Raw genomic sequence first — 15128 nt, forward strand, 5'->3', positions numbered from 1 at the left:
ATGACATGCATCAACCAAGTCAGCGAGCCTGACCACCCGATCCTGTTTGTCGCCTCCTACAACACGCATGAGTTGCTGTTAACCATCTCTAGCCCGGATCTCCATTGGTATGTTATAGTAAACAGTGTTTAAGCAATAACAAGGTGGTTCAATTTCATGTGGGAAAAGGTGCGGCGGAGTAGCCTCGTGGGTTAAGCGTTCGCTCGTCACGCCTATGACCCGGGTTCGATTTCCCACAATGGTGCAATATGTGAAGTCCATTTCTGGTATCATTCCTGTCGTGATATTGCTGGAATATTGCTAAAAGCGGCGTAAAACTAAAGTCACTCACTCGTGATGAAATGGAACTGGAAAGGATGTAGGTCAGAGACGTTTTCCGGTGCGGCCAAACCATGAAATGTAACAGTAATGGATTCGAACCCACGATCGATGATTTCTGTACATTCAAATATATAAACAAGCAAATTATTTCGTCATGTTCCCCGGCAAGGCCAACGGTGGACTTTACAAGATGGCGACTGCTCACCCGGTATGAACAATAAATCTTGATAAGAGCCATCTCAAACAAGCCGGGCAGTGAATACATAAAACACAGTACTGACGCACCTACGGCAAATATTGTACAAGACTATCAAGACTTGTGGTAAACCCTTAGTCAGTCTCACAGTCCCTGAACCACATTATTTTCCCCTCCTGTCTAGCCCTCTATGCAATGCTAAAGCCTTAAATGAAGCAAGTCTAGATTTCCTGGTCTCCCAGGGGCGCCTTTCCAATTAATATGGGTTAGTTTGTTACTATCAAATTTATACATATACAGAAACTAAGCATTAGTCTTGTAAACCCTGAATTGCTACAGCTATCTCTATGTACAATATGTGCATGTAGAATACATTTAGTGCAGCTTACAGCATACAACCGATAACTTACGCAACACGCCTTGTACCTTACAGGTTACCACATTCTATATACAAACCACAGTTTACAACATACAGCCGATGACTTAAATTACACAAATTTGTAGCTTACAGGTTACCACATTTCAGTGTACAGGCCACAGTTTACAACATACAACCGATGGCTTACATTACACACAATTTACCTTATTCTGTATACAACCCACAGCACACAGCATACAACCGATGGCTTACATTACACACATTGTAGCTTACAATTTACCTTATTGTGTATACAACCCACAGCATACAGCATACAACCGATGGCTTACATTACACACATTGTAGCTTACAATTTACCTTATTCTGTATACAACCCACAGCTTACAACATACAACCGATGGCTTACATTACGCACATTGTAGCTTACAATTTACCTTATTCTGTATACAACCCACAGCTTACAACATACAACCAATGGCTTACATTACGCACATTGTAGCTTACAATTTACCTTATTCTGTATACAAACCACAGCGGACAGCATACAACCGATGGCTTACATTATACATCTTGAAGCTTACAGTATACAGTTGATAACGTTTCATAGGATACAGTATACAGATATTCACATTCTAGCATACGTTGTGAGCATAACATTGGTGTAGCGGGCACAGTGTTGATCCATGGAGGATATCCAAGATTGGACCGCGATTAATCATCAAATACAGAACTGGGTACAGATTTCGAAGCTCTCTTAGCGCTGAGATATTCGCAAGTGCCATACATTAACACTGACTTACGACTATCTTAGCGCTAACAGATCTTGGAAGATCTAGGTCCCGGTCTTTAGCAACCAATACTTGTGGTAAAAGCGGTCTAACGGTATCGGGCGGTGAGGCTCGATGACTGGTCAATCACTGGATTGTCTGGTCCTGTCGTTATACATTTGGAAAAGCGCAAAGTAAATTCACAAACAATCAAGTGAGCGAGTATTGATTAACGCCACATTAACAAAACACCAAAGATGTAAAATGTGAATCAGACTGGGAATGTAACAAGACAATGATGCAGCATTTTTACAAATATTTCGTTTCCATGCCAACAACACATCTGTGAAATATATCCACAAACCGTTGTGGCGAATTCACGAATATCTCGAAGTAAAATCTTAGCCTCTTAATAGTACGTGCCCTTTTCATCAGTTTTCGATTGTGTGGAACCTCGGATATCTAGAACTGTTTCTTTCACCTTCGACACACCAGCGTTTGATTGCAACATAAATGTTGTACACTTTCCGTGCAGCAGTATTGCCTCTAATGGCGGAATTGAAAGCGGCCCTTGACCCGTCCAACATTTTCCTAACAAACAAGCCCTTAGATTATTTTATCACTAAATCCCAAGTACGAAGGATCACATTACCATTGTCCACAAAGTTTTTCAAAGTTTGTGAAACACACTTAAATCACGCCAACAGTATGATTTCCAGATCTACTGTGACAGTCGTTTGGGTTTTATATGATTTTCATTTTCAACTAGCAAATGAAACATATACATGTAAATAAAACAAACAACAAAAATACAACTATGTAGAGCGATGTCGGGTAACAGTTAGCACCACATCCCGCGTTCACTGAGAATCAAATCCAGTCACAAAGGCGAATAAGTCTTGTCCACAATCCTGTTGCTGATAGATATTTCACATCGCTGATTTATCTCTTCTTATATTCTTGTCGGGCTATGAATGATCACTATTGTCGAGCTATTCCAAATACTCTTCTCGCGATATTCCGAACACCCTTGTCGCGCTATTCCGATCACTCTTGTTAGGCTATTCCTTCACTATTGTCAGGCTCTTTCCAAACAACCTCGTCGGGCTTTTCCGATCACTCTTGTCAGGCTGTTCCGAACACCCTTGTCTGGCTATTTCGATCACTTTTGTCGGTCTATTCCTTCACTATTGTCAGGCTATTCCAAACACCCTTATCGGGCTATTCCAAACCCCCTTGTCGGGCTATTCCAAACACCCTTGTAGGGCTATTCCGAACACCCTTGTCAGGCTATTTCGACCTCTCTTTTCAGGCTGTTCTGAACACCCTTGTCGGGCTATTCCAATCACTCTTGTCGGACTGTTCTGACACTATTGTCAGGCTATTTCGATCACTCTTGTCGGCCGTTCCGAACACCCTTGTCAGGCTATTCCGATCACTCTTGTCAGGCTATTCCGATCACCCTTGTCGGGCTGTTCCGAACACCCTTGTCGGGCTATTCCGATCACTTTTGTCGGGCTGTTCCGATCACCCTTGTCGGGCTATTCCGATCACTTTTGTTGGACTATTCCGTCACCATTGTCAGGCTGTTCTGAACACCATTGTCAGGCTATCCCTTCACTATTGTCAGACCATTCCGAACACACTCTTTTGGGGCTATTCCGATCAATCTAGTCGGGCTGTTCCGAACACCCTTGTCGGGCTATTCCGATCACCTTTGTCGGGCTATTCCAATCACTTTTGTTGGGCTATTCCGTCACTATTGTCAGATCATTCCGAACACACCCTTTTGGGACTATTCCGATCAATCTAGTCGGGCTGTTCCGGACACCCGCGTCGGGCTATTCCGATCACTCTTGTCAGGCTATTTCGAACACCCTTGTCTGGTTATTCGGAACACCCTCGTCGAGCCATTTCAATCACCCTTGCTCGGCTATTCTAATCACAGCCTAATCCGAATACCCTTATCGTGCTATTCCGATCACCCTTGTCAGGCTATTCCAAACACCCTTGTCTGGTTATTCGGAACACCCTCGTCGAGCCATTTCAATCACCCTTGCTCGGCTATTCCATTCACGGAATATTCTGAATAACCCTTGTCGGGCTCTTCCGAACACCCTTGTCGGGCTGTTCCTAAGAAACGGTGATCGGGTCATACAATTCAGCTGTCGCCGAAGTGCCTTTGTATCGATGGATTGTCTGTTGTTTACGAACGTTTACACGAAGTCAATGAACTCTTTTCCTCGTCCCTTTTGGTCTAGATCCATCTACGTTAAGTAACTGGAACGAGGATTGACAGGTCAGTATTCGCCACATGTATGGCGGCAGTGTATTTACATAACACTTGATGCATCTGTTGGACGGTCGGGTAGCCTAGTGGTTACAACTTCCCCCCTCACACTGAAGACCCGAGTTCGATTCCCACATGAGTGCATTGAAGCCAATTTCTGGTGTCCTCCGCCGTGATATTGCTGGGATGTTGCACAATAACATACTCACTCACTGTTACAGTTGTTATTTGATTAATCAATAGATATCTGGTTAAACGAGTGTAATTCAAAGCCTATATAAAATATAACAAACATGAGTTGTACTTCAATATTTTATGAAAAATAAAAAATAAAATAATATATGATTCTTTTGAAAAAAAAAACAGATACGCTTTAAGATTATTCTTCCAAGAATTGACGATAAACTCATTTCACGATTTTTTAAAATGATAGAAAGATATGCAGTCTTATTTTGGGAGTTGCATGTTGTCTCTATTTTGTTGTAACTAATTAGTACAGGGTCGTGTATGACTAACGATAAATAATGTCAGGTATTCCTTGATGAGATACTGAGCGAGTGTTTAGAGCGGGTCCCGTTTCTTCTATGACGATTGTTTATCATTTCTTGACCGACCTTAGCATCTGTGCCCCTTTCACTTAGTTAACTTATCTAGTGTATACATCAGGTGTTGGTTTGTTGTTTAACGATTCACTCAGCAATATACCAGCTATATGGCGGTCGCCTGTAAATAATCGGGTATGGACCGGGTAATCCCGTGATCAATAGCATGAGCATCGATCTACGCAGTTGGGTTATGTTGACATGTATCAACCAAGTCAGCGAGCCTGACAAATTCGATCCTGTGAGTCGCCGCTAAATACAAGCGTGGATTGCTGAAGATCAATTCTTACCCGGATTATCACGGGTGGTGACGGAGGTAAAAGTGCCATTGATGTTTACCCTGAGTGACAACATATACACATATAATGCTGTATATCTATATTGTTTGCCTGAGATTACCGGTGGTGGAGTTAACGCCAAGCTGATTAAGGACTTCACCTGACTATGGCTTCATAACAGTATAAACGGTGGCTTTGATGAGGATGATGTTGTCGGTGAGAGTGCTGATGTTGGTGGGGAGGTGGGTACTGATAATGCGGCTGATAAAGGTGTAGTTGTTGATGTTGGTGTTGATGTTGGTGTTGATGTTGATGTTGATGTTCATGAGGTTGTTGCTGTCACTGATGGTGTTGGTATTGATGATGGTACTGCCGTGAGTTAGTTAAATGAAAATATTGTTTTTAATGAGATTCGGGTGATTTTATTTTTTCAAAATTAAGAACAACTAGATCAGTACGTATAATACTATGGCTCCAACAGCTCCATGTTTGTTTGTTTTGTTTTTTTCACACTCGTGGCCAAAGAAAGCTCAGTGTCAAGTAATACTGAGAATTTCTTCTTTGTAGACCCCAATTGCACTGACGTCTGTTCCAGGTCCACACCACGGCACAGACTAGTAGAATGGTAGCCTCCGTGAGAAGATCCACCTGAAATACTAAAGTCACCAAACTTGTGAATAGCTGTGCTTGGTTAATGGGCGCTCAAATAATTCAAAATAGGGAGTTCAAATAACGCAAAATGCGGAACTCAAATAATTCGAAATGCGGAACTGAAAGAATTCAACAGATCTTCACACATGTTAGTATCGATTAGCATAATATCATTTCGTGATAATATTGCTTGTACTGACGACCTTTACGAGTAGCCACTGTTTCGACTGGTCAGTGGCAACAAATTATAGAAAAATGCACTTACAGAAAACTCCTCACACTGTGGTAGATCATCTGTGGCCCACCTGTGTAAGTTGCTGTACACTTGAGACGGTATAGTCCTTTCGTGCAAAGCTCCACACAGGGAACAGAAATATGACTCCATATCAAAACAGTGCTCATTCAACTCTTGATTGCAGGGAGGCAGTTCATAATCCCTCATCCAATCAAAATAGCTGTTGTATAACGTTCTGTTCTCAGCGACGTCGCGCATATAAGTCGCAAGTGATGATAGGTTGGCGAAATCTCGAACGTTGATGTAAGAGTTCGGGAGCACTAACGATTCGTAATCAGCCCCGCCATATACGACAGGAATCTGCCGCCTTCTCAACGCCAACCAATACTTTTCCGTGACGTAATCACGGCAGAGGCTGTTCTCGAAAGAAAGTACGAACTTGTATTCCGATAGCTTCTCAAAACACTTTTTATCTGTTTTGTCACACACCAGTTCCCCACATCGACCATAGGTGTCCACATCCACATATTGTTTCAGTTCATTCACAATCTTGTATCGTTGAACTTGGTCGTCACAGTTGCTAGCAGCCCAAAACGCCATCTTGGATTTCTCTGCGAATATATCTAAAGATGTCTCCGTGTCTCTTTTAGATCTCTTCAAAGCATAACCGTATGCCATAGGGACAGTCGAATCTGTCCTATACCAGCTTGTCCAATTGAAAAAGCCATTGAACTGTTTGAAACTCTGCCTTATGTTTGGCAAAGCCTCCATATTGAAAATGACCCAAATATGATCGGGCCGTCTAATCGAAGGCAGTTCATATACGTCCCCAATGTGAAATAGCAACACATCGCTGGAGACGAGGCGCGTTCGATCGGTTGTCAGGTCACATTTCCTTGGGTAATAATTTGGACAGCTGCGTATGTTTAAATTTGGCAGTGTCCACGTGCTGTTGTCGAAAAGCGACGTCCAAAGAAGGATGGTTTTATGTGTGGAGTTTGGAACCTTTCCAGCGTCGAACATATGAATATATTTGCTGTCTGAAACTTCTGTCACATTAAATAGTTCCAGAAATAGGCCTACAACAAATAGCATGAGACAGAAGAAACACAGGCGAAGACGTGTGTTTAGAGTTACTCTTGAATGTCGTACTAATCGTTTCATATCGATTATTTAGTGATGACCCTCTGTCGTTCGTGATGTCTCTTTGACGTCATGTATTCACCTTGACACATTCAGATCTCGATGACCTAAAACATAAAATGTTTTAACAGACTATCGTACTTCGCATTTGCAAGTCTTCGACATGCCACAAAATGAGTGATTTTAGTTTTATGCCGCTTTTAGCAACATTCCAGGAATATCACGGCAGGGGGGGCACCAGAAATGGGCTTCACACATGTGGGGAATGGAACCCGACTCTTCAACCTGACAAGTGATCTATTTAACCACGAGGTTACCATCGCTTATCACGCCGAAGACCCGGGTTCTATTCCCCACATGGGTACATTCTATAAATCCCATTTCCGGTATCCCCCTGTCATGATATTGCTGGAATATTGCCAAAAGCGGATAAAAAACATTCACCCTTACGACCAAGCAAACACAAACTATAAAGTAGATGTAAGGGTTAATTTTAGTGTATCTATTCAAGGGGCATGTAGGAATTACCCGGAGCTAGCTTGCTCCCACAATCTCATTAAGACCATGTCATCAACCAACATGAAGAGCCGTCAGTCCGTCAGTCCGTCAGTCGGTATTCTGTTTTATACTGCCACTATTATGCCTTTGTAGTGATATGAATATGTTCTAGGTTCAAATATTCAAAGTTGACGGACAAACACTGAATTTGTTGGACTATGGAATCTGTTCTCGACATAGTGAATTCAGATCTCCAAATTTGTCAAGAGTCCCACTCAAATGAGACGCCGGTACCTCGAGCTCAGGGGCTTGCAACGAAAAAACCTGGCTTCAGTGTACATACTGTCACTAACAGGCCTTAACAATATTTATCCTACCTCATGCAAGGATATCTATCTGTTACTGGTTCACGTGACCGTCATCAATTTGCCATGTATGTCCGGTGCACGTACACCGCCCATGAAGGATATATACATCTTTGCGATGGAGAATAAATCATTCATACCCATTCCAGGGGGAAAAAACATGCATCCACGACAGTCAGTGAATCGTGAACCAGAGATTCTGACTGACTAGTCAGTACCATGGCAATAAAATATGTGATTAAATTCTATTTTGTTTTAATGGTGTATTTCGATAATGAGATTTTAAGCATTCGATCAGATAGATTCATTGTGGCACTATGAATTCGTGGTATACGGGGTTCTATGCGTTCCTCTTTCAGAATTATCCACCGAGCCGGGGGAGAGTTAATACGGGTCGATTAAAATCCGTATACCCCGAACCATAATGCTATAAAGTATGACGAAAGGAACAATGACTCTGTTAAGACCCCGTCAGTGGCAGAATGTTTATTGCAACCAGATTTTGTGCGTTACAAGCCCTTGTAGCTGGTACTACACTGTGCCTTGTCATTGTAGGGTTTGTTTACCTTTCCTCGTGTCTGGACTAATTGACTAGCCACTACAATTGTTGATAAGCTGTTGACAATAAAATGTTGGCCATTGCTTGTAGAATTTCAGTCAGACAGTTTCCAAAGGCTGAGCTCAACTGATCACCCCTCTCGTAAATCCAATGCACTCTATCATAAAATGCCATGAGAGGCGGTTGCGTAGTTAAGGCGTTCGGTCGTCCCAGGTAGGACATCCCCACATTGGGACATTGTGTGAAACCCATTTCTAACGCCCTCCACCGTGATATTCCTGGAATATTTCTAAGAACGGCGTAAAACCAAACTTTCATCCACTCAAAGACCGTGAAACAGGTGATCGCAAGGGATACACCATGTGAATACACTGTATAATCTAATGCTGGACTAGACTTAATTGATAACGATAATATCTCTGAATCACAATTTTATTGTTCTCATAATCTTCCAAATAATACTTGTGGTTAAGGTGTACGCTTGTCACGCCGAATACCTGATTTTCCATACAATCTGTGTTATTCCAATAGCAATATATCCAGCGATATCACGACGGGGGACGCCAGAAATGGGCTGCATATTTTGTACCCATTTGGCGAATCGAACCCAGGCTTCCGCTAGACGAGCGAAGTCTTAAGCATAAAGGCTACCCTACTGTCGCTTCAATGTCCTTAAAATGGACTTTCGGGGATAATAGGGTCCTGTATTATGCAGGTTCGGGGTTAAATTAAGAGGTAATTACTTGACAGTTTTCCCTTTCCCATTGTATTTGGTTTCATCACATTCCTCTTAATAACATGAACAATTTTGCACATACAATACTGGCTGTCGGTACATATACATATTGACCATTCGGGGCGATACTTCACATCAGTCATATCAGGCCAAGGGTCCAAAATCCATATCAGCCTTATTGCCCGGCGACTAAACTGGTTGGACAAAATAAACGCAAACGCTCGAAACTTCAATAGACGGAGCCAAGTCTATATGTGAGTTACGCCCCTTGTGTCGTCTGCTCGAGTTGCCATTCTGAGACGAAAGACGATTGACACTAATGTTGAACTGTTGTTGGTATGACAATTAGTGTTGGTGTATTCCATTATTATTACTATCATCAATATAAACAGTTTTCTATTTATCGTGTAATCGCTTTTGATTTGTTTCTAATATTTCGTACATAACCAGCATAGTGACTCTGACGAATGTAAGTTCTTTCCCCCACCCTCACCCAAAACAAACAAACAAATAAATAAATAAAAGAAAAAAACACCGACCTTGAAAATCTGGTATTACCCTTGTTGGATTCCTTGCTCCTAAAATAGCTCTCAGCGGTCCATTCATATCATTTTCAACTCTATTCTTCCCCTTGACACCAAACGATATTTGTCTCTGACGTTAGTCAAGCCTGGGTATTGGCTTGCACTGATGTTTGTATTTGATTCACAGCATCATGGTGTCCATCGTCAGCTTGGCCAGTTCGGTTCTAAATCGCCTCCGAAATACACACTTCCCATTGCGAAATCATTAGCGTGCGAAGTCCTAGTCCTATCAATACCGTGACCCAGATTGAATACAACCGCACCCATAAACGTACGCTCTGTTGAGCATTCCGAGCCAGCCCCGGGTAGCTGTTTACCCATGTGTAGGGTACGGAAAGATACGAGTTGTGACGATTGGGAAGAACGCGAGGGCCGAGGCGTCACTCGTTGCTGGACACCCTGAACAGGGTCGCTGGGTAAATGGGAACTGCTGGGGTAACTTAATCGATCAAGTGATTTGTTAACATCGACAGTAGAGATCGTTGTCGTGGCGAAGTTGTGCGAAATACGAAATGTGTGTTTGCTCATGAATATTCTTAACATGGTCTTAATAGGGGCGTTATAACGGGTGGCCAAAAGGTGGTAAGATTTACTATTATGCGTTATAAGGACTGTTCTAATCTTTGGAATATGGGTGTTGAAACTGAAAGATATGATTTTAACGCACGTTTGCCTTCTAGAACAAACTGCATCACTTTCCTTGCCTATCATGGTGGTTTCAGGATACCCCGCCCTTTTTAAACCATGAAACATTTATGGTAATAAAACAGGTTGGAACAGGTATGGATAATATACTGGGGTTATAACGAGTTCCAATGGAGCTCTAGCTTGTGTTCGATATAGCCTTAATTCGGTGTACGCATTTCGACTAAAGTATAAGTGGCCGGGGTAAAAAGTCAGTTCTTTATAACCGGACTTTATAAACACACCAGACCGCTATACGTTGCTCAGCTAATATATATTTTTAACTCGACTGTCAATGGCAAATCATTTGAAGTTCTACATATTTTTATAAAGTACTTGTTCTCGTCACAAGATGGACTCTTGTGCGGTCTCTTGTTTGTTTGTTTTTTATACACAAAGACGTATTTTCCTTATCTCATATGTGTTAACGCCAGTTTATGAGTGGGTGAGTTTAGTTTTACTCCGCACACAGCAATATTCTAGCTATTATAAATAAATCGAGTCCTGACTAGACTGTCGCTGGAATATTCCTGAGTGTGGAGTAAGACAAAACTCACTCACGTATATGACTAGACCACACAGTTCGAGGATCGACGTCATATATATCGACATACGCAGTTAGGATACAATGACACATCTCGACTAACCCAAGTCAGCTAGCCTTTTTCTACAGGAAATGGACTGGGGGTACACTAGTTGGTAAAGTGTTCGCTCGTTACACCGACTAATCAGGTTCGAATCCCCTCGTGGGTACAATGTATGAACCATTTCTGGTGACTCCCGTCATGATTTGACTAGTTGTTGGAATGGAATTTATTGTTCCTGAAACCAGTCTTAACACTGATCTTCACATTTCCAGGGGCGATTGGGTAGCCTTGTAGCGTTGGCTCGTCACGCCAAAGGCGCGGGTATAAATTCTCATATTCTGGTGTAGCTTGGTAATGAAATACAAAGGATTTAAACCATTACAGCAAGTTGGTTCGCGATTTTGTCAGACAGAGACCCTCGTCTGTTCAAAACATGTCGAAGCACTTACCGAAAGTGTTAAAAGACCTTGACCTAGTGAAAAGGTCAACATCGTCTCTATATATTCGTTTCGTTTGATTTGTAACTCTGACAATTTGTATTTATACAAAAGTTTCCCGCGTGCCTTACCAAACTATAGTCTGGTCTGTAAAATCATTATCAAGTGCCCCTTACTCAACCCTTCAGTCCGAATATTGCCTTGTTATCAGTGCTATATATTACCCCTATATAGGCTGCCTGTCTTGGCAATATCACGGGCTGGTTAGTCAGTGAGTGTAATCAATGACGTTTCAGATTGTGGCCGCTAGTATAGTCACAGTCAAGGTCTATGAAAACCAAGGTCTCAGCCTTTGGTTGAATCGGGTACTCCTTGAAATTCTGGAATACACGCCTTCAGCAACTCGCAAGGAGTACTCGTCTTCAAGGCTGCGAAGTATGAGAGCCAAAATCACCTAACGATCGAGTGTGGTGACGAGGTCCGGAGGTCTCGAGACCTTCAACGGTGTACTGTGATGGCTCGTACATCGGTGAATCCTCAATATCTCTCACTGTGAGAACATCAAAACGTTTGCGAAGAAGAAGGATTCCAGCTCTTTGAGAAAGGTTGGGGTAGGGGTACACCCGAGTTTCATTGTTCATTTTAAAATTTCACTCACCCCGCCCAACCCCACCCCACCCCTGGATCCGTCTATGAATGCGCCATCTCTTACCGCACCCAATGTCACCCAGACCACAACATCATCGGGAACAGCATCAATGTACCCACTAGTCTGTTTCACAGTCCCCGAATGCACACCTAGTCTCCCAATCCTTGATAACACAAATATGGTTTTGACGTAAAAGGTAAAAGGTTAAATGGATTGGGCAAAAGGCAAAACTTAAAGTGCCGTTTCCATAAGCATCTGTGCACACAGCAGGCAAATGTGAAAACATTAAAATAAAGACATGCGGACAAAGCGGTCTGCTTAGACACGGGACAAGTGAAGGTCCGGTCAGAACTGCTCTTCAACAACCCATGCATAGCAGCCTGAAGTTAGCAGCGGGTTCGTTGTTTCGTTATTCGCTTTTCGAATAACGAAAAACGTGCTAGCAGCGGGTTCGTTGTTTCGTTATTCGCTTTTCGATGCTAGCAGCGGGTTCGTTATTCAAACGCTCTACATGGAATCTCCACAGTAGTGCTGTCATGTACACAAAAACTCATGTAATATAACATTGGGACGTATATTCCCAGGTAGACCAAATGTGCATGAGGTGTTTAGTTATTCAGAACCTGTTCATTATTCAATGTATGCCTGTCAGTTCTATCAAATATGAGATAGAAAATATGCCATAGTACTGTTTAGTTTTTCATTATTCAGAGATCCTGTATAATTCAACACCCATGCACATTCCTATATTTCATGAGTTTATGTGTGTATGGCCGAACTGCTATAGAGATTCCATGTGCAGTGTTTGAATAACGAACCCGCTGCTAGCATGTTATTCGTTTTTCGAATAAGACGAATAACGAAACACGAAGCCTCTGCAAATACCGTAGACTGTCATTGTTTTACATTTGATAGAATTGATGGGCATACATTGAATAAGAAACCCAGTGCTGTTAGTTTTTCATTGTTCAGAGGTTCTGAGTGATAAACACCTCATGTACATTTGGTACACTTGTGAATCGATCATGCAGTCTTTTACTGCATGGGGTTCAGTGTATATGACAGCACTACTATATGTATTCCATATACAGCGTTTGTATAACGAACCCACGGTTAGCACGTTATTCGTTGTTGTAAAGTCAAATAACGAACCATAACCCTCTACAAATACGGAAAACTCTATTTGTCTTACATCTGATAGAATTGATGGGCATGCATTGGATAACAAACCCAGTTATGGTCCGTTTTTCGTTATTCAGAGGTTATGAATAATTAAAGACCTCATGCACATTTGGTACACCTGTGAATAGACGCCTCAATGCTTTGTTACGTGAGTTTATGTGTACATGACAGCACTACTGTAGAGATTCCATGTAGAGCATTTGAATAACGAACCCGCTGCTAGCACGTTTTTCGTTATTCGAAAAGCGAATAACGAAACAACGACCCGCTGCTAACTTCAGGCTGCTCCCATGCATGTGGTAAGAACCGTCTAACGGGATCGGACGGTCTGTCTCGCCGACTTGCTTGACACAAGTCATGGGTTCCAAATTGCGCAGATTGTTGCTCATGCTGGTGATCACTGGATTGTCTGGTCCAGACTCGATTATTTACAGAATTATTCTGTATAGCTGGAATAATTATAAAAGACTTTTTCCTTGATTAACTTGCCTGGTTACCTGGGTATGCTATGCCATGTTTGTTTTCGTGGAAGAGGCCGCCATTGAGAAGACTGCGGTGAGGTAGCCTAGTGCTTAAAGCGTTTGCTCGTCACACCGAAGGCCCGGGTTCAGTTCCATAAATGACATTTGTATGGAGCCCATTCCTACTGTCCCCGACGTGATATTGCTGGAGTATTGCTATAAGCGGCGTAAAACCCAACTCACTCACTCACGTTATTGTCCAGTCATTGCCTAGATCTGGGTACAATGCGTGAAGCCCATTTCTGGTGTCCCCCGCCGTGATATTTCTGGAATATTGCTAAAAGCGGCGTAAACCATACTCAGTCTGTCATTGTCCTGGTCAGCGTTGGACAGGAGGGTGCAGTTCCAACATGCACATGGAACCACGCTGATATATAAATGCCGTTATCTCCAAGCACTTGCTCCTCAACTTCCTTCCACTGTATTTGGACCTGTGAAAGTCCGGGGTAGAATAGGCCTTCAGCAACCCATGCTTGCCATAAAAGGCGACTATGCTTGTCGTAAGAGGCGACTAACGGGATTGGGTGGTCAGACTAGCTGACTTGGTTGACACATGTCATCGGTTCCCATTTACGCAGGTCGATGCTCATGTTGTTGATCACTGGATTGTCTAGTCCAGACTCGATTATTTAAAGAACGCCGCCACATAGCTTGGATATTTGGGTCACAGACGCTACTTATTCTATTGGCGTGTCACAGCTGAGTCACATATGTGTGTGTGGGTTGTGTGGGGTTGTGTGGGGTTGTGTGGGGCTGCTTATATTACATGCATATGTGGCATTATATATATTACATGCATATGTGGCATTAGGGCTGGGACAGGTAGGACCCGGGTGCCCAGTGTCAATACCCGGACCCGCTTTGAGCACACGACTTTTCAATGAAAAATTAATGTTGTTTTTTGGTCATAACTATATTTATACCGAGATTGTTCAGTCATTGTTGTATTATGGTTGACTGTCAAATGAAATATTGTTCGCTGATCTAACGAAACCATACATATGGAAACTATTCATATACTAGAATGCTTGTATCAACGACAGAGTGCTTCCATGATTTGATGTACGTCACCAGTATTGATACGGGAAATAGAGTCACCAGTTTTGATACTGGAAACAGAGTCACCAGTATTGATACTGGAAACAGAGGGATACTGTCGGTCGATGTCATAAGTACCCAAAAAGTGAAAGGAGCGTATTGAAGGGTTTGAACGTTCTGGTCCATAAAGGAATACTACCATCAATTTCAGTAAAAGTAAAACCTGTTGCCATGAAAATGCAAAAAGTATTTTGCTCCAAAGCCAAAACGCACCAGTTTACCACCAGACCTATCTATGTGCCAAGTTTGGTGAAGAAACATTGAAAGGTTTTAAAATGTGTCTGTTAATGTTTTAGATAAGTTTGTCTATCATAGTCCTATACTGCCAAAATGGGCATTGCAATGTGTGATTTAAAGCCATTGTGA

At 42.3% G+C, this 15128-nt stretch overlaps 1 protein-coding gene across 1 annotated transcript; it reads right to left on the bottom strand.

Moving 5' to 3' along the window:
* Positions 1 to 5410: 5410 nt before the first annotated feature.
* Positions 5411 to 6886, bottom strand: LOC137266171 (alpha-(1,3)-fucosyltransferase C-like; the record flags this gene model as incomplete). Its single annotated transcript, XM_067801657.1, has 2 exons — positions 5411 to 5489; positions 5750 to 6886. Coding segments are annotated over 2 exons (1179 nt in total), but the record flags the coding sequence as incomplete, so codon positions are not given.
* Positions 6887 to 15128: the final 8242 nt, after the last annotated feature.

This window comes from Haliotis asinina, chromosome 15 (genome assembly GCF_037392515.1).
Source record: "Haliotis asinina isolate JCU_RB_2024 chromosome 15, JCU_Hal_asi_v2, whole genome shotgun sequence".
Taxonomy (NCBI): domain Eukaryota; kingdom Metazoa; phylum Mollusca; class Gastropoda; order Lepetellida; family Haliotidae; genus Haliotis; species Haliotis asinina.